This window comes from Medicago sativa, chromosome 1, assembly GCF_051527215.1.
Source record: "Medicago sativa cultivar Bolivia chromosome 1, Bolivia_mono, whole genome shotgun sequence".
NCBI lineage: Eukaryota > Viridiplantae > Streptophyta > Magnoliopsida > Fabales > Fabaceae > Medicago > Medicago sativa.
The window spans coordinates 5,207,266-5,227,676 of NC_140749.1; the positions used below are offsets into that span (position 1 = coordinate 5,207,266).

At 31.4% G+C, this 20,411-nt stretch overlaps 2 protein-coding genes across 2 annotated transcripts; both read left to right on the top strand.

Moving 5' to 3' along the window:
* Nucleotides 1-375: 375 nt before the first annotated feature.
* LOC146951970 (ubiquitin-conjugating enzyme E2-17 kDa-like) lies at nucleotides 376-4,687 on the top strand. The gene is made up of 5 exons (XM_085757114.1): nucleotides 376-444; nucleotides 1,773-1,853; nucleotides 2,851-2,978; nucleotides 3,726-3,830; nucleotides 4,303-4,687. Exons 2-5 carry the CDS (start codon nucleotides 1,784-1,786, stop codon nucleotides 4,444-4,446), a joined length of 447 nt encoding a protein of 148 aa, XP_085613240.1. The 5' UTR covers nucleotides 376-444; nucleotides 1,773-1,783; the 3' UTR covers nucleotides 4,447-4,687.
* A 9,275-nt stretch (nucleotides 4,688-13,962) lies between these two features.
* On the top strand, nucleotides 13,963-18,835 carry PDE135 (Xanthine/uracil permease family protein). The gene is made up of 14 exons (XM_085757121.1): nucleotides 13,963-14,349; nucleotides 14,743-14,840; nucleotides 15,014-15,190; nucleotides 15,466-15,566; nucleotides 15,706-15,781; nucleotides 15,881-15,940; nucleotides 16,024-16,208; nucleotides 16,552-16,648; nucleotides 17,011-17,097; nucleotides 17,190-17,248; nucleotides 17,733-17,824; nucleotides 17,918-17,995; nucleotides 18,088-18,248; nucleotides 18,466-18,835. The coding sequence occupies exons 1-14, from the start codon at nucleotides 14,190-14,192 to the stop codon at nucleotides 18,682-18,684; spliced, it is 1,650 nt and encodes a 549-aa protein (XP_085613247.1). The 5' UTR covers nucleotides 13,963-14,189; the 3' UTR covers nucleotides 18,685-18,835.
* The last annotated feature ends 1,576 nt before the right edge of the window (nucleotides 18,836-20,411 follow it).

Sequence of the window (20,411 nt, forward strand, 5' to 3'; positions counted from 1 at the left end):
ACTTTTGCCACAACACTCGGTGAATATGAAACCCATGAGTTGTTATATTTATATGGGTAGTGTTAACTTGTGCCCTTAGGGCACATGTTAAGAAACCTAAAAGAAGAAACTTCTTATAAAATTTTATGCATTTAAATGATTAAAAAGTTAAATATTAAATGCAATGCACACATTCCAATAAGTTTTTTCTATATTTGAATCATTAACTTGTGCCCATTTCCCTATTTATAATAAAAAGTAAAATAAAAAATATCTAAAAAATATTTAGAAAAATATAAAAAGAAAAAATAATGAAATTTGTTTGGCTCACGTGACGTGCATGGCGATTTGGTAGTATAAAGGAAGAGTCTCATTGAGTCATTCGTTTCTTCTTTCACTCCTCACAACGCATCGCTCCCTTTCTCTCGCTAACAGAACTTCAAACCCTAAGATTCCATCTCCAAGGTTTGCTTCGATTTCTTCTTCCGTTTTCGATTCACTCGATTTTGATCCTTCTGTTTATCCTTGTGTAACGCTTACTTTGTTTGATCGGAATAGAATTTTCATTCTAGGGTTTTTAGGGTTTTACGAAGATTGTTTAATTTTTTTTCTTGTTTTTCGATTTACTGGTTTGGGATCGTGATTATGTATGATTATAGCTTGAGTTTCATCTAAATTTTGGTGAAAATTTTGAAAAGGATTTTAGGGTTTTAATTTTCTGTGTTCTGTATATGTTGATTGATAAGTTGCTTGTGTTAGAGCTTACGGTTTGTTTGGATTTACTTGTTTGAGCTTATCTACTGGCATAAGCACTTTTGAGATTGTTTGGGAGAATTTTTTAAAACAGCTCATGACATGATCATAAGCTGTTTTCAGCTTATTTTCTAAGCTCTTCAAAATAGTTCATGAAAACATCTTATAACTTATGCGAAAATGATTTGACTTTATTATATTTTTTGTTATAGAAATGGCTTATACAGAAGCACTTATCAATGAGAAGTGCTTATAATATAAGCGCAAATTACGTTGTTTATCCTAACAGGCCATTGTTATTATCCTTCTATGTGTCCTTATTATTTGTTGGACGTTTGAAATGGAGATAATCTGAACATGTTTGTTTTAAAATTGATTTCATCTTGTTCTCGTTGTCTTGTAGTAGTTAGTTTAAAGAAATATTATATTTGGGTTGATATGTTGGGATTGGTGATATTTTATAATATGATTACGGGTGTTGTAAATACTTTTACATCAAGTTGCTTTAGGCCTCCAAGTATGTTGGGCCGGCCCTGTTCTTGTTGTCTTGGCATCGTTACTTGTTATGTTTTTCCTTGTTGGAATTATTTCCTGAAGTATATGGTTGAAGAGTGCTATCGAGGAGGCATCAACACACTCTCATTGGAATTATTTCCCGACTTAAGTTACATGTTATATTTCGTTATAATTGTGGGTTGCTTACCTTATTGACCATTGACCAAATAAGTTTGATTGGAAAGTGATTTCATATCGATTATCCGTAATGTTCTTGTTATGCTTTCAACTTATTTCTGAAACAAGTAAATATTCTATTAATTTCTTTGTACCATTTACTTAATTTAAAGTGAATTGAGTTATAAATAACATGGAATGGGAGTATTATTTGGCTCCTTTTACTGCCTGCCTGTAATAAACTTAATTCTGTTTTGAAATGGAGGGATAGGTTGTGTCACTGAAATGCATTTATGATTGATTTGCAATATTTTTTAGTTCAGTTTTTGAATCGAGGAACCTGAAGTTTGTCTTAAATTGTTCATTAGGTTGAACTGCAATGGCCTCAAAACGCATTACTAAGGAGTTGAAGGACTTGCAGAAAGACCCTCCTGTGTCTTGCAGTGCTGGTATGTTTTCCATTGCACAGTCTCTCTCTCTCTCTCCCACCCATTCCTGTTGTTTCAATATTTCAGAACAATTTACATGTGCAAGCCAAAAAAGTTAACATGTTCTTATGGTATTCTGGAGCATTGGTCCTTCCTCTTTACAAATATTTGTGCCATATTTTCTTTGTTGAATCATTTATTTTATATGTTATCTCTTTTCATTCTTTTGCCATTTTCAAATATGGCCCATTTTCAAATATGGCTTGCTATTATTAAACATGTCATCAGTGTTATCGACAGCGGAAAGCCAAAAATCCGACATATGGTGCCGCCATCCTGCACAAAGTGGCGGATAACGGCCATGGCGGATATCAGTGGCGGGTTTTTGGCTTTCCGCCATGGCCAATTTTGTGATGGGTGGCACCTCAATGCCTGATATGAATGCATTATTGCGAAAGTCGGGTCAGCACCTACTGTGGAATTTGGAGAGATGGGAGCATCTTGTCTGAACTGTATTGGGCGTGTCTAGAGAAGATTTATTGCAACCTCGATAAGGATCCTAGATTTGATGGACAGTAGATTGATACAAACCGTCGAGAGTAAGAGGAGAAAATTTTGACATACAATACAATTGTATATAAATTGCCAAAATTAAAAACTATTTGATGGGTCACATAATTGTATAAAAGGCACATGCTTTATGTTTTATCTTGACTATTTGTGGGAAAATTTAACTGTCAATATTTTCTTCTCGCACACTTAAAAATAGGCCTCTAACAGTACGTGTGAATCAGGTGAGAGCATGATTTGATACAAGGAGATAATTCCAATCAAACAATCATATAGGACAGTTATTTAGCTCTTCTAAAGTTCTCATGCTCTCACCTAAAATGGCTACTATATAGTCTAAAATGATATGTAATATGTGTGAATGCTTGTTTGAGTTCCAAGTACGCTTGAAGCTTCTTTTCTATGTATAGGAATGTCCTCGTTATCTTTATATATTATACTCATGCAGGCCCTGTTGGTGAAGACCTGTTTCATTGGCAAGCTACTATCATGGGACCGGCAGACAGTCCTTATGCTGGTGGTGTATTCCTAGTGACCATTCACTTCCCACCAGATTATCCATTTAAGCCACCAAAGGTAACTATCTAGTAATGAGATGGGTTCGAGTGCTTATTCGCAATCTGTGTTAGTATATAATCATCTAAGATTCTTGGTTTTTAATTGTGGTCTGTGTCCCGGATGTATTGCTAAGGTCAAATGCGGCTGATGTGGCTTTAATTGTTGTCATGATGTAGTTGAGGCCTCAATTGTGGTAACATGGATTGTATTGAAATCAATATGTACTTGGGCCGATGTGGATTTAATTGTGGTCATGTTGTAGTTGAGGCCTCAATTGTGGTCACATGGATTGTCTTGAAATCAATATGTACTTGGGCTGATGTCTTCAATTTTTTATTCAAAGTACTTATTTTGTAGTTTTAATTGTTCTTGTTTATCTGGGCATGCCATGTCATTGCGTTTAGCCATTTTAATATTGAGACATGGTCTTCATTGAATGTTTTAGTTGCAAACAATATCAAAGCAGAACCTTCATGGTTCATGTCATTGACATAGGCTGATGGGCACACCAGATACTTGAATATAAGAGATGAAGAATATTGTTGCAATGTTTTGCTTTTGACCTTTAATATTTGTTGTATAGATATTTATAGCATGCTTGTAGGTTTATTGTTTTTCTGATTTCATTGAAATGCACATTCATCTTTTCTCCCTTTTCTTGAGGAACGGAGTTGGAGTACAACTTATGCTTGTTTCTTTGATTGTTTTGAAAATAATGTTTTTGGTTTAGGTTGCTTAAATTATTCACAATGCGGCTTTTTGTAGGTTTCCTTTCGAACAAAAGTGTTCCACCCTAACATCAACAGCAATGGGAGTATCTGTCTTGACATTCTGAAAGAGCAGTGGAGTCCTGCTCTTACTGTTTCGAAGGTACGATAATATGCCTTGGTTGGGATTAACTTATTGATGTGAGATTTTCAATCTAAATATGTTTGTGCTTTTTACTTATGGAAAAAAGTCTTGATAGGTATATTGATGTTTATGGAGAAGTTGAATGGTAGGGATTTTGAGAAAATTGAGAAGCCAAGTTAATTCAGAAGTAAAAAACTATTGCTTAAAATCTATGGTTATTGTATTTTCTTTAATATTTCATTTTCTATACTTTTGGTTAATTATTTTTCTTAAGTTTTTTCTAGTTAGCTGTTGGCTTGTTTCTTATGCATTGTCGTGATAATGTAAATCTCCTTGCCTAGCTTTTACCCAGTTTTTTATACAAGGGAAGTAAGCGATTTATAAATTACTTGAGAAGAATAAAGTGGGAAGAGCCAGAATTTTTTAATTACCTCAGTTGATTATTACAGTAGACAGTTGTGGATTTAAGATTTATCTTGTATTGCTGCAGGTCCTGCTGTCAATTTGCTCTCTGCTGACAGATCCAAACCCAGATGATCCTTTGGTGCCTGATATTGCCCACATGTACAAGACTGACAAAGCCAAGTATGAGACTACTGCCCGGTCTTGGACTCAGAAATATGCGATGAACTAGCACAAATGCTTGTGGTTCTAAAGGACTCCTGTGAAAAACATGTTTTGGGATGCAAAAGGTTCTATAAGAGTGAAAAAAATGTTGTTTTTGGGATGCATGTTGGTATATTATATACATTACATATATAGTGCATCTGCTTTGATCTTATGATATAATAATAATTCAACCCAAACCAACAACCAAGTTTTATCCGACTAAGTGAATTCCACTTCATAAATTAAACGGCGTCATTGTTCTATTATATAGGTGTCCACTATATTAATCACTATATCATCTATTTATTGTCTATTCACCTTACTACATAACCTATATACCATTATCTATATGTTCAAATCACCTAAGTCGAGTTTCTACCATGTTTTTATGTAGGTACTACTATAACTCTAATGTTGCAATTTCTAACCTTGTTCTGCCTAGTCTATAACTCGTTTCTCATCTTTGTTACGTTTATTTCATTTTCGTGTTAGTTCTTTGCTGGCAACACCATGTCTCATGCATATCTGGTCTTCTAGTTAAATGATCAAATGGAATTTTTGCATCACATAAAAATGTTAGATATCACCTTCCCTTTCAATCATCCAACTTGATGGTTTGGATCTCCTTTTATTTCTTATGATCCAAATCATTTGGAATTGATCCAAAATATTTGAAATCCCGCCTGTAGTATGGCATGATCTCCCTTCACATTCTAAACAAAAAATCTAGTGAATAAAGTTAAGAAACCAAAATATCAATAGGAGAATCAAAATATATTGAATACAAATTATTTACGGTTAAAATACTTTTGTTCAAAATGATTGAAAAGAATTTGACAGTAGAGTGTTTTGACATCAAAATACAATAAGTTAAAATATTCAGTACATTTGTTACAGTAAAATAAGTAAAAAATAAATTATTGTATTCTAACGTCAAAACTACTGCCCTCTGTCAATATTTATGAATGAATACGGAAAATATAAAATTAAAGGCATGTCGGCAATCTGTCGTAGTTAAAATAAGTTGATTAAGGTTTGTTTTTTGAGAGGTTAATTTGAGTAAGATTTGACTTCAACATGAAACAACAGAAAAATAAAGTTACGTTAATGCAACTTTCAATTGATTAATTATATCATTTGGATGGATTTCGGCTTTTCGAGTGGACACCTAGCTAATGCATGATGATTATGTGCAAGGTACTCATTTCATTATGGATAAACTTGTTTCATTATTTATTTCATTAGCTTTTTTGTGGGGTTGATATCTTGTTTGGAATTTGGATGATACAGTGATAAAAGAAGATATGAGAAACGCTCAAGTGTCACTTTGATAGACAATGTGGACGTAGACATCAAATAATGCTCGAATTGATTGATGCTTGTTTTTCTTTTTTATACTAATAAAACATATTTAAAATACTTCATGACCGAAACTTTTTCTACTCTTTAACATAAAACATATTTAAAATACTTCATGACCGAAACTTTTTCTACTCTTTAACATTTCCCACATATTAAAATAAATATAGATTAAGATGGGCATCCCAAGTCACGATTGATCTAAGCGGTATACGAAATGTTTAACCATATATAACAACTACAATTTGTCACAAAAAAAGAAAAAACAAATTGTAAGATTATAGAATTCATGGCTCTGAACGATCACACAACTGAGTATAATAGAGGGAGCACTTCTAAAAAGGTTGGATTGCTAGAGTTGAATACTTAAGATTCATTTTAGCCTAAAATAAACTTCTCACCAAAACTGTTGAAGAATTGTCCAAATAGGTTGAGAAAAATTCTTAACAAATAAAGAGCATGCAAGAAAGGAAGATGAAACAAATATTGCAGTGTGACCTCTATGTAGGTAATTATCAAACAAGTTATTGTCCGACTGAAGAGGAAGATAACTTCATCAACAATAGAAATGGACAAAAACCAGTGAAGAATCAATATTGTAACAACTACCATTATGTGTAACTAATATTTCTCTTGTGTTGGGATTAAGTGTAATCAGTTATACATTATGCTCTTAGTCTATCATAAAAAAATGCATACACATGGTGCTTTGTAAAAAAAAGGATTATCATTTTAAAACTCTTATGTGTAATTTCAACCATGTCCTTACTAAGTCAAGTTCTTACATAGAGTTTATATCTCTTGATCTACGATTAGCAATAATAAAATTATATTTGTATGGGAAATGCTAATGAGGGTCCTGAGACATTCTTTAAAGACTTTAAATAGTAATCCCTCCGGTCCTTAATATAAGAAAATTTTCAAAAAAAAAAAAATTTGTCATATCTATAAGAAAATGTCACAACTTTTAAGGTGTGGTTATTCTTAAAAGATTTTTCTACCCCTCATTTAATGTTCTCTTTTCAATATTAGTGGATGTATTTAATATTTAACAAATTATTATGAGAGTAAATTTGTAAAAAAAAGTTCAAAAAGTTACATTTATTAATTGTATTGATTTTGATGTTTTTTGGTTTTGTTTCTTATAATAAGAACGGGAGCCAGTAAGTTTTTATAAAACATTGTGTATTCAATACACTAAAATTGTCGTATTGACTTTCTTAATTTGATATCCTTAAATAGTGTTTCAGTGGCACTTACTAGAAAACCCTATTTTTATGTGCATAAAAAATATCTCAACTTTGCCATATCTTAATTAAAATATTTCAATAAAATATATGAAACTCGTTTTTCTACCTCAGATTTTTTTCATTTTATTTTATTTTTTTACAAAGAAACTTAGTGCATTTCATTTATAATAATAGGTTCAATACATGATCTCCTAAAAAAAAAGGGATCAATGCATGATGGAATTTTGATAAATATGTGAAGATTAGCATAACAAGAAGTCACCCTAGCTAAAACCATGAGCAACTTCAATGGTTTATCTTCGAATTAACCTAACATTAGAGGTTGCTAAATCAGTAGTATAACGAGTAAACGTCTACAATCATTAATAACTGCATCAAAATTAGAGACACCATTAAAATTTGCATGCACGCCATCCATGACTAACTTGAAATCCACCTCAGAGTCAACATTTTCTATATGCAAATCATGAACTCAATGTAAGGCGGACAATAATCTTAACACCTCCCCCAAATCAACCACAACTAGAGGAGACATATTTTATGTTTTTGTTAACACAAAGCGACCTTCGTCATCCCGGATACATATACATATACCTACTTTGTTCAAAGCATGAGATAATAAGGCATCTACGTTTCATTTATATCAACCAACACTTGGTTTACTCCATTGTTCCATAGTCCTTGGTCGCATCGAACCATCACGGTTATTTTGAATGACTCATGCAATGATCTAACTGGTTAACAACATTCATGCACACTCACAGGTGGTCTCTGCAGATTCCTAATATCATTCCACACCTTATTATTTCTATTTTTCCAAATGTTCCATAAGGTGACCCCAAAAACATGTTTTTCTTGGCCATCAAGATGTTGCAAAACAGCAAAAACATTCAAAGTAAAGATGGAATTATCCAAACTAGTCAGGATAGACTGCCACAATCCAGTATGCTGCCAACGAACAACACTTTTAGCACAAGCAAAGAATAAATGCATAGAATCCTCATCTTGTTCATCACAGTCAGCCAGACATTGCATGCCCTTACTCTACAAGCGAATTCGCGTGGGAAGACACCTTGCAACACGATGTCCATAGAAAATTCTTGACCTTTGGGGGCATCTTAAGATTCCTAATAATATTTCAATGTCCAGCCGCTCGATGCTAATCTTGGTTAGGCTGCATAATATCACGGTACGCACTCCGCACCAAATATTTACCATCTCTTTCAAACCTCCATATGGGTGTGTCATGTAGAAAGAAAAAATGCTAGAAGTGGTGTATTGTGAATGCTATTGTGATATCAAAGAAAGCATTAATCAACTCGGTATTCCATTGCTTCTTAGGTTGCATCAGTAAATCCGCTACGACGATATGTGTTTAACTTTAGATTTCTTTGGTGTGTAATGTGAAGTCCATAAAAAGTGATATAGAGTTTGAATTTTTCATTATTTTTTGCAGGCTTATTTAGGTCATTAAAATATAGCTTTCCACAAAAATACCCCCTCTCCCCTAAAAAAGATAATACTCCCTATGTTTATTATAAAAAGAAGGCTTAAATATATTTTTAGTCCTTATAAATATTGCAACTTTTTCGTTTTAGTCCCTTTAAGATTTTTCTTTGACTTTTAGTTTTCCAAAAGTTTACCATCACCACTTTTGGTCTCTACTTTCAAGTCAACTCATGTATTGTCTTCATATTTTGGAATGATATTCTTCAAGAATGTTTAGAATATTATAATAATTTCTCCAAAAAATTAGAATTTTTTTTAACAAAAACATGAATTAAATACTACCTCCGTCTCTAATTATAGGACCCTTTTGAAAAAATAACGGGAATTAAGATAGTGGATATTTGTATTAAATATGTTTGTAATTACTATTGTTTTTACAATTTTATCCTTTAAGAGAGAGAGTTGGTTTATGTTTTCAACATGTTATTTATTGCTGATTGAAGAAAAAGATGTATAATAAATAGGGGCATGTATGTAAAGAAATAATTAATGTAGTTGGAAATAGAAAATGGGTCTTATAAAAAGGGACAAAAAAAATTCTCAAAAGGGTCTTATAATTAGGGACGGAGGTAGTATGAATTTTTATAATATTTAATTCATGTATAGTCTTCCAAAAAATTTCGACCATCACTTTTCATCCCTACTTTTAAGTTAATTCATCTGTAGTCTTCATATTTTTAAATGAAAAATTTTCAGAAAAATTTATAATATTAAAAGAATCTCTCCCAATTTTTTTTTTTTAAGAAAACATGAATTAAATATGAATTTTTAAGCCCAAAAACATAAAAATCATATTTAATTCATCTTTCCTTTCAAAAAAAAATATTTAATTCATATTTTTTTAAAAATATTTTTTTTTGGTATAAATTCCTACAATAATCTAAACATTTCTGAAAATTTAATTCAAAAATATGAAGGCTACAGATGAGTTGACTTAAAAGTAGAGACAAAAAAATGGTGATTGAAAGTTTTTGATGGACAAAAAGTGAAAGAAATTTTTTAGAAGGACTAAAATAAAAAATTGATACATTTATAGAGACCGAAAACATCTTTAACCCTAATTTATAGTTGACATATTCATGTTTCATAGTTATCATCTAATGTGATTATTTTTATGTAATTAATTTATATAGTTATTTTTATATGAATACATTTATATTTCCCCTCACCAACTTATTCAATTTGATTTAATTACATGCCAAAAATAACAATTATATGAGTCTTGCTAACAAGTGTCCTAAGGGCATTGTTTAAGGAACCCAAAAAAAGAAACTATGTCTTGAAAATACAAGTCAAACACTTTTAAAAGTCATAACCGTACAATTTCCAATGCAAAAATTGCCACTTTTAGATGCTTAAACAATGCCCTTAGGGCACTTGTTAGCATTTTCCCAATTATATTTATATTCTTTTATTTTTAAATTAATTTATTTGAAGTTCTTTTAAATTTTATTTACAAAATAATTAAAAATTATTTAAACCCGATGAGACACTCCACACTTAGCACTTTTCATTATAGGGTCTTGTTAACGAGTGCCCCCGAGACATTCTTTAAGCATGCTAAATTAGGAAGTTATTCTTTAAAAAAGTCAAACAGTTCAATTTCCAATGATTTAAATACACAAATTTTCATAAAAAATTACTATTCTAAGCTCTTAAAGAGTGCTCCGGGGACACTCGTTAACATTTCCCTTCATTATATTAGTGTAATTATATAAATGATTGTCTGACTGGAATGAACTATCATTTTATAGTCATAAAATAAAATCAACTCTACTGGTTAAAAAAAATCAACTTATTTTTCTTTTTTCAGTTTGACGAAAAAAATCAACTTGATATAGTCAAAAACATGTACTACATGTGGAATCCCTTCAATAGAAAATGAAAAATGCAGTACATGTGAAAGAAAGTTAACGCATTTCTGATAGTACATTATATTGACGTTATGTTTGACTACTTGTGGCATTTTAAGTAAAAGGCATCATGAAAATATGGACTGGGATGCTGACCACAGTACTGAGTAGTTTAGTAGAGAGAGTAGTACACTGAATAACTATATCAAGAAAAATAAACAACTAACTATAATAGAATTTCTCTTTCAAGATATTTGTTAAGAAATCATAGTCTCTGTCTCACACCATAGGTGAATCATTTAATTATACTACCCATGTTAAGTGTATGTTTTGATTTTACTTTTAGAAGAATTAAAATTGATTATAGAGATGTAAAATTATATTGATTTATATATAGTAAAATTGATTCTACTTGAAATTAAAATTTGTATTTTAGAATTTATTTTCACACACAAATTTATAGTTTAATTCTATTTTTCATGAATGTATCCAAACACAAATCACTTTTAATCGGAGCCACTTTTAAACAAAATCAATTATAAACATGAATTCTATCAAAATCAAAATCAATTTTCTCCACCCTACAACTAAACACACGTTAAGAAAATTGTATAAAGGAAAGAGAGAGAAAATGGTTTCAAGTACCATTGTTGAGTATTGGCGTATATAAAATGAAAGATATTGAATTGGAAGCTATATAGTTAATATTAATTAGAGACTACAATTAGAAAATGTTATTAATATTGCATTGAAAAGTGAAATGGATCATTCATTTTACGACAATTATTTTATAAATGTGTCACTCATTATGGAACGAAGGGAGTATATAATAAGATAAACGCTAACATATTCCCTTTGGATATTTGTTAGACGAGAAATGCTAACGAGTGTCTGTGTAACACTTTGTGTATTTATTACTCCCTCCGTCCTTGCAGATAGGCGTTCATTTGACTAAAATTTTATCCCTAAATATAAACTTTGTTTCAAATTACTAGACGCATTTAATATTATTTTCCTAAACATACTTCTAATTAATACTACTAATTTATCTTGAAATATGAAAAGTCAAATTTAATACTCCCTCCGGTCACATTTATAAGCAAAAAACAACTTTTTAGGTACATTGAATAACTAATGTATCTAGTTTATAAATGTGGTTAGATACATTAGTTATTCAATGTACCTAAAAAGTTGTTTTTTGCTTATAAAAGTGACCGGAGGGAGTACCCTTTGGTCCTTTTTATAAGAGACAAATGAGTCAACAAAAGTTGATGTACTTGGTTCATAATATAAACCAAATACATTAATTTTTGTTGACTCATTTGTCTCTTATAAAAAGTATAGGAGGTATAAACAAATGACAATTTGGTAATATTAACACACAAAATAGACACATTAATTATACTAACAATTTTTCTTAAGAAATGTGAAAAAGGCAATGGAAGCTTTATATATACGGATAGAGAGGGAGTATATTTAAAATTGAAGCATTTAACCTTTTTAAAGATTAATTTCTTAATTTAAAATATTTAAAGAGTACTCCATGAGCATTTATTAGTAAAACACTGTTAAGTTAATACTCCATCTGTCTCACAAATATAGTCGTTTAAGGTTTGTGCACGATTATTAAGAAAATGATTAATTGTGTTGATTTCAATGATAAAATTAGTTGCATTTACTGAAACACCCTTATTAATTGTAGTCAGTGAAGTAGTTAAGTTCGATGAAATTCAATAAATACTCCCTCCGTGTCAAAATATAAGCAAAATTGACTTTTTAGATTCATTCATTTAATGATGTATGTAGTCCATATTATGAACCACATACATCATTAAATGAATGAACCTAAAATGTAAATTTTGTTTATATTAAAAAACGGAGGGAGTAGGGTATAATAGTGGAAAAAAAAATAATAAATGCTGCATTGAAATTGTAAAGTGGCTACTCCCTCCGTCTTACAATAATTGTCTCTTTACCCATTTTTTTTTTCTCAAAATAATTGTCACTTTAGAATAACAATGCAACATTTATTATTTTTTTCCATTATAATACTCTTATTTATTGAACTTCATCCAACTTAACTACTCTACCAACTACAATTAATAATGGTGTTTTAGTAAATGATACTAATTTTACCATCAAAATCAACACAATTAATCATTTCCTTAATAATCGTGCATCAACCTTAAACGACTATTATTTAGAGACGGAGGGAGTATTATTTTGAGAAAAAGAAAAAAATGCTAAAGTGACAATAATTATGAGACGGAAGGAGTATATCAAAGATAAAAATTTCATATTGGAAATTGTGTATTCTAATTTCTTAAAGAGTAGTGTTAACTTGTGCCCTTAGGGCACATGTTAAGAAACCTAAAAGAAGAAACTTTCTCTAAAATTTTGTGCATTTAAATGATTAAAAATTTAAATATTAAATGTAATACACACATTTCAATAAATTTTTTCTATATTTGAATCATTAACTTATGCCTTGAGGGCACAAATTAACATTTCCCTTTCTTAAAAAGTTAAAATTTCTTAAAAAGTTAAATATTGTTTTTTCAAGACATAATTATTACTAGAGCGCAAGTCAACATGATTCATATAATAATAATAATAATGTCTTGGAAATGATGCAGTCAATTTTTAAAAAATCTAACTATTCTCAATACAAGATTTCTTATTTACAAAAAGTACAACAAATTTCCGTAAATCCTAACTCAACTAACAACATCGAGATTATTAGAGGTTCAAATTTTAGCTAGATCTTCATTATATCTAAGTTTTTAGATGATGTTTATCATTACAAGTGTTCATGTAAAAAAAATTGGTACAGTAGAAACTCTTTAATTTAATACTCGGTAAATTAATAAACTCTCTAAAATAATAAATTTGTCCGGTCCCGACTTGGGCCAATGTAAAAAATTGAAAAACTCGATAAAATAATAAGATAATAATTTTTCGGGCGATCCCTTTATAATTTTCGGTCCCAAGAAAATCATAAATTAATAATTCATAGAAACTGAAAAAAATATATTAAGAATACATTGAACACATTTGTTCATCTTGTTTACATTTATTGTACTTCAAAAGTCATTATTGATTTCCAATGCATATGAACACATTAGTTACTAATTTACGTTGAGTCCCAAGGTTCGCTGCAACGTAATTCTAAGAAGCATAGACTAATTTGCCTTTTTGTTTGGTATGTATAGTATAATTACTTAAAAACTCTTTAAATTAATAATTATTAATTTATCGATAAATTAATAACTCTCTAAATTAATAAATTTCTCTGGTCCTGACATTATTAATTTATAGAGTGTGAGTTGGCAAGCAAGCGTACTTGTGTAAGTAAATTTTGTAACGTATCTCGAAGTTTGTAAACTCACTCACTGCAGTGCAGATCCACGCCTTCAGGGCCATCCATCCATGCTGTTCTATTTAACGTTAGTTCTAATTTCATAAATGAAAATCAATTTATTATTATTATTATAAAAAAAGAAAAATACTTTGACTACACAATACGACAATCATAAAACGTAGTAACCTTAATAACTGGTCCTTTTTTTCATGAGTACTTTTTCTGGAAAACAACACAAACTCTTTTCTTTTTCCCATAACCGTTTCTTTTTCTTTATTTTAATCATACAATAAGACTTTCTTTCATTTAATTAAACTTCATAAATAATAATTTTAATTCATATATATTAAGATATAAAGCTCAACCAAACTTTTTTTTTTCATTGAAGAGATTTTGCAGAAAAAAAGTTTGAAGTTTGTGTGAGAAAAAAAAAAAAATGGGCCATGACACAGATAACCACCAAGCACCACCGTCAGTTCAGGCACCGCCACCGGGACCACCACCTCAGAATTTTGGACTTTCAAGGGGTCCCACTTGGACTCCAGCGGAACAGCTTCTTCAGCTTCATTATTGCATCCATTCAAATCCTTCATGGCGTTAGTATCTTTTTCAATCTTTCAACTTGATTTGATTCTTCATTTTTTATGCCTTAACTTGTAAAAAAAAATTATGCTTGATGTTAAAAGTAGTTGAGAATCTTATGTCAAAGAGTTGTTGTAATTTTTATTTTTTTAGTTCAGTTTAGTTTATTTGTTGATTATTATTTATTACTTTTTGTTAACTTTATTCTAGTTTGATTCTGTTTTTTTTTTTTAAAAAAAGTTGCTTTGGATTTTGTTTTTGTCATTTGTATGAATCTTTTGTTAGATTCAGTATGTAAAAGTGAAGTGAAACAAGTTTTGATATTTTTTTTTATTTTTATTTTTTTGGGTTTGAAGTTAAAAAATTCATCTTTTGTTTACAACAATTTTTTATTTTTCATTTTGCAGCTGAAGCATTGCTTTTGGCTTTTCAGCACTACATTGTGATGCTTGGAACAACTGTTCTGATTGCAAGCAACCTTGTACCTCAAATGGGTGGGAGTCATGTAAGTATAAACTGAGATCACTTGATGAAAAAGATTGGTACTTGTTATGTATTTGTGTGATGAATCTGTAATTGTTGTTTTTTGTAACGGCAAATGTTAGTATTGCTAGTTTTTGGTAATGGTAGGGATCGAACGCTCAACGTCCTGATTTTGTTGTTGTTATTGTTTTGTAGCACGATAAGGCTTGTGTGATCCAGACATTGTTGTTTATGTCTGGTATCAACACATTGCTTCAGACTTGGTTTGGTTCAAGGCTTCCGGTGATTATGGGTGGATCACTTGCTTTCTATCTACCGGTGATGTCGATCATAAATGATTACAATGACCAAACTTTCGCATCTGAGAATCAGGTTTGTTTATTTCAAAATGAAAACATATTGTGATTTCGGTTAAGAGTCTCTCATTATATGAAATAAGGTCCGAACATAAGTTTATATGTTTGTAGAGGTGGTTTTAGCCCCAACCCAAATTCTAAAAATTTCAATTTTTGATGTATTTATTTCTTTGTCAACTGAATTGCTACGTGTGGTTTATGCTTGTTTGGTTGTTTGTTAACTGAATTGCTTTGTCCAACATAAAATTGGTGATTCAAATCGCTAATCGATTATGACACTTGCACTTGTAGAGGTTTCGCTACACAATTAGAACAATTCAAGGATCTCTCATTGTTTCTTCTTTTGTCAATATCTTCCTTGGATATAGTAGGACATGGGGAAATTTAACAAAGTAAGTTCATGTCAATCTTCAATGTTAGTTTTATTTCACTATTAGTTAATTATTATGTTTATTAGTTAATATCTTTTGGTTAATTTTTTTTCTCTCTTTATCATCTTTTGGTTAATCTTTTTTTCTCTTTCTTTACCAGGTTGTTTAGTCCCATTGTCATTGTACCTGTGGTATGTGTGGTTGGACTCGGTCTGTTCGCGAGGGGCTTTCCAATGGTAAGTATTTGTGCGACGTCACATCCACGAATAAATTACCTACTATAATAAAAGTTTGAAATGGAAAGTTCATAAACTCAGTTATGTTCTTCCATGCAGCTTGCAGATTGTGTGCAGATCGGACTACCTATGCTCCTTCTGCTGATTGTAACACAACAGGTTTTATTTCTAATCCGAAACATTCACTTATGAGTTTTATTCTCTTATACTAACAACAACCTTTTACATTTCCGGTCCTGCAGTATTTGAAGCACCTTCATGCTAAGGCTCATCATATACTTGAGAGGTTTGCTTTACTTATCTGCATTGCCGTTATTTGGGCTTTCGCCGCTATCCTTACCGTTGCTGGTGCATACAATACTTCCAAAGAAAAGACTCAAATAAGTTGTCGCACAGATCGTTCGTACCTTCTGACCCGTGCACCATGGTATGTAGCAAAAGTAGTATATTTAGGGTCTATTTGGATTGACTTATGTCAGCTTAACTACTGACATAAGCACTTGTGTGGCTGTTTGAGAGAGCTCAGGAAAACAGTTTACCTCATGTCCATAAGTTGTTTTCAGCGTATTTCCATAAGCTCTCTAGGATAGCTTATGAAAATAGTTTAAAGCTTATATGAAAACAATTTGTTTTTATGTTATCTCCTAAAAATAGCTTATACATAAGCACTTTTAATTAAACTTTTTTTCCAAACAGGACCTCAATTTAACTGTTCCAAGTTCAAATTCTCTTTCTGAAATTTTATGATAACAATTATGTTTTTATTCCAGGATTTATGTTCCATACCCATTTCAGTGGGGTACCCCCATATTCAAAGCTAGTCATGTCTTTGGGATGATGGGAGCAGCACTTGTCACTTCTTTCGAGGTTTAGCAACTATTCCTTATTCTTAGTATTTTTAATTCTACGGATTGTTCTTATAATTTATATGCTATGAAGCGCTGACACATACACCAGATATGACATGTAGAAACTTATAATATAAGAATTAAAGTAATTTAATGTAGCTACATGTGTCGGTGTCGGACACTAAGACATGTTGGACACAAGACACACCTTTGATCTGAAGTGCTACATAGTTTATACGTTCATTCTCAATTTTACAGCTTCATTCTCTGGAAAATGATCTTAATTGCTTTAAGCCTATACTACCATTATTGTTGATCCGTTGTTATCAAACTGATGATCTAATTAATCTGGATCATTTTTTAATGAAATTTTGAATGCAGTCAACCGGTACTTTCTTCGCCGCAGCCAGGCTTTCTGGTGCAACACCCCCTCCGGCACATGTGCTCAGCCGAAGCATCGGGCTTCAGGTGAAGTTTAATCATCTCGCCATTTGAAGAATTAACTTAATTATTCTCTTACATTACAAAATCTTGATGTCCTTGTAACTTTTGTGATATAGGGCATTAGCATGCTGATTGAAGGCATTTGTGGCTCTATTGTTGGTACTACAGCATCTGTGTAAGAAAGCAATATTTTAACTACTTTTGTTTTGTTTATGTTTAGTGTTCTGAGTAGGAGTGAACATGGAAAGGGTTATAGGTGGAAGGAATAAAATTTAAGCGTACCTAGTGTCTAGTTATACCATTGGCAAATTCACATTTTTTGTGCCATACTCCACTGCTATTTCCATGCACAACCTGGGTTTTATTTGGTTAAATATTGATTATGAGGAATGCTAGCAACACTCTCTTTTGAGCACTCTCTCTAGCACTCACTCTTTTATTGGGTGAAATCAATGTATGACCCACCACTTTATGTGGGTTCCATTTCCAAAGTGTAGGTCCCACATTAATTTCATCCAATAAAAGAGCGAGTGCTACAGAGAGTGTTCAAAAGAGAGTGTTGCTAGCATTTCTCTATTGATTATAGACATGGATCCATTGATTATTTGTTAAGAATTCTATATACGTGATAATCTCACTAATCTGTTTGATAATTGTAGTGAAAATGTCGGTCTACTCGGTCTCACACACATAGGGAGCAGAAGAGTGGTGCAAATGTCATGTGGTTTCATGATTTTATGCTCTATTTTTGGTACAATATATTACACTTCAATTCTTGTTTGGAGAGTTCCATTGCACTTAAATGTTACTTATGTAATTAATGATTTTTCCATGTCTATTTCAGGTAAATTTGGAGCCTTTTTCGCATCAATTCCTCTCCCAATATTCGCTGCTATATACTGTGTTTTATTCGGCATTGTCGGTAGGTGTTGCCACCATTACATGCACATTAAATTATTATAATTTTGACATGTAGATGCATACCTTATACAATTATCTCTCTATCTCCTGCAGCTGCTACTGGGATCTCATTTATACAGTTTGCAAATAACAATTCCATAAGGAATATCTATGTTTTCGGCTTAACCTTGTTTCTCGGGATCTCAATTCCACAATATTTTGTCATGAACACTGCACCTGATGGTCATGGTCCAGTTAGAACCAATGGTGGATGGGTAAGTCACTTATTAAGTCTTTAGAACATTAAACGATTTTATTCTTATACTACCTCAGTCCCTTTTTACAAGTCCCTTTTGTCATTTTCATATATATTAAGAAAAGTAGCCGGTGTATTTATCGTGTCTATTTTATGTATGAATGTTACTAAAATACCGTTTTGGTTGATTTCATATATCTGATTTGTGTACCTTGTCTTGTTTTGTGTGGCAACAGTTTAATGACATATTGAACACCATATTCTCATCTCCACCAACTGTGGCAATAATAGTTGGGACAGTTCTTGACAACACACTTGAAGCCAAACAAACAGCTGTGGACAGAGGACTTCCATGGTGGGTTCCTTTCCAGAAAAGGAAGGGAGATGTTAGAAATGATGAATTTTATCGCTTTCCTCTCCGTTTGTCTGAATATATTCCTAGTAGATTTCTCTAGGAATATTTTCAATAAGTGCTTATATATAAGCCTAATTTAATGAGCACAATTGCCTTGTAAGATATGGTGCCAAACAATTTTCATTTTAGGCAATTAGTAGCCAAATTTTATCTGGGGTAAATTAATTTATGTGACTTGCTATGTCTTTATATATTGTGTTCTTGCGCGCAAAAGTTTAATCAATAGTTTTAGTAAACAATCTTTTTTTTTTCTTCTGAAAACTCAGTATCCGATCGAATGACCGACTAATCCTAGGTTCCAATACCGCCGTCTCCCATTTAAAGTCAGAGAAATCTAGAACCTTGAGAGTAGCACGTTCCAAGGTATCAAGCCAACGCCACTACCAACCCAAGTGAGTATAGTAAACAACTTAATTAAGCTATTTCTACAACCCAAGTGAAAATGAGGGCATACTTAACACAGTTTGAATAAACTGCATTTCTATAAGCTATTGTAAGGGTGTTTTGACTTGACATATTTTCTACTTCTCTTCTCCTGAAAAGAATTTAGGCCAAATCGTATTTTTTTTTAAAAGATCTTAATTAAAAAATATCTTATCTTTTATGTATAAAATTTAGATGAGGATCTGTTTAAAGGAAATCTAAATGAGCTTTCAAGTCAAGTAGGAGACCTTTTTAAAAAGGAACTTATCTTATGCAGTGATTGGAATTGTAGTGGACACCCACCAAATACACGCCTAGGCTGGAGCAAGAATTTCAAGCTTCCTAAAAGTCACGTCGAAGTGGCATTGGAACGCGATAATTCAATTGCAAACAAAACAAAACAAAAAAAAAAAAAAATCCAGAATGTAAGTTAAAAGACAAATGATAGGGTATCCAACTACATCAATAAGGAGTTATAAAGAAGAAATCCTGAATGTAAGTTAAAAGTCTGTTTATTTTAGATTCTCGAAAAATAATTTTTGATATAAATAATTTAGAGACTTAAAAAAAGTATCAATAATAGTTGAAAATTATGTATGTTAAACTAGTTCTTCATTAATGTGATAGAAAAAGTAGTCACCATAAATTATATTTCTCTTCCATGATTTTTATTTTTATTTTTATATATTTCTCAATCTTTTCTATTAAAAATGATTTTCTCAAAGCTAATCTAAAAGAGCTACTCCTATTTCATAAACATAACTATAACATAAAAATGATTTTTAATTTTTAAAAAAAACAATCGGGTCTAAGTAGGCTAATTTGGAGTACACAAATGAGAAAATGGGGTATCAATATACAACTAACCTATTTTATGTGCTATGCCCACCCTTAAATCCTTTGTGGTCACACCAAGTGCCACTTTGCCTCCTATGTGTTTTACCCCTCCCTCTATAAAAGTCCACTCTTGCCGCCTTTCTTTGACTTGGCCAGGGACAGAGCCAGGATGGTACAATGCTATTGCTAAGGACCATTAGCATATCCGTTATAATTTTTAAAATTAAAATATCTTAAAACTGTTGTTATGGTAGGATGATTCATATGGGGACTTTGTGGGTTAAGAGATGGCTGAGGCGTATGGACTACAGGATTGACAGGGTTTAGAGGAGTTATTGACATTATATTCGGAGGTAAATGATATGAAAAATTATGGGCTTATGATGTTGACTTTTGTAGATTTACTATATAGTTTTTTTTTTTTTGTTATGTGGCAGTTTTTTATGATATTAGTTTTTTTATTTTTTTGTTTGTTTGTTGATGTGGCAGTTTTTTCCTCCCTCCGTT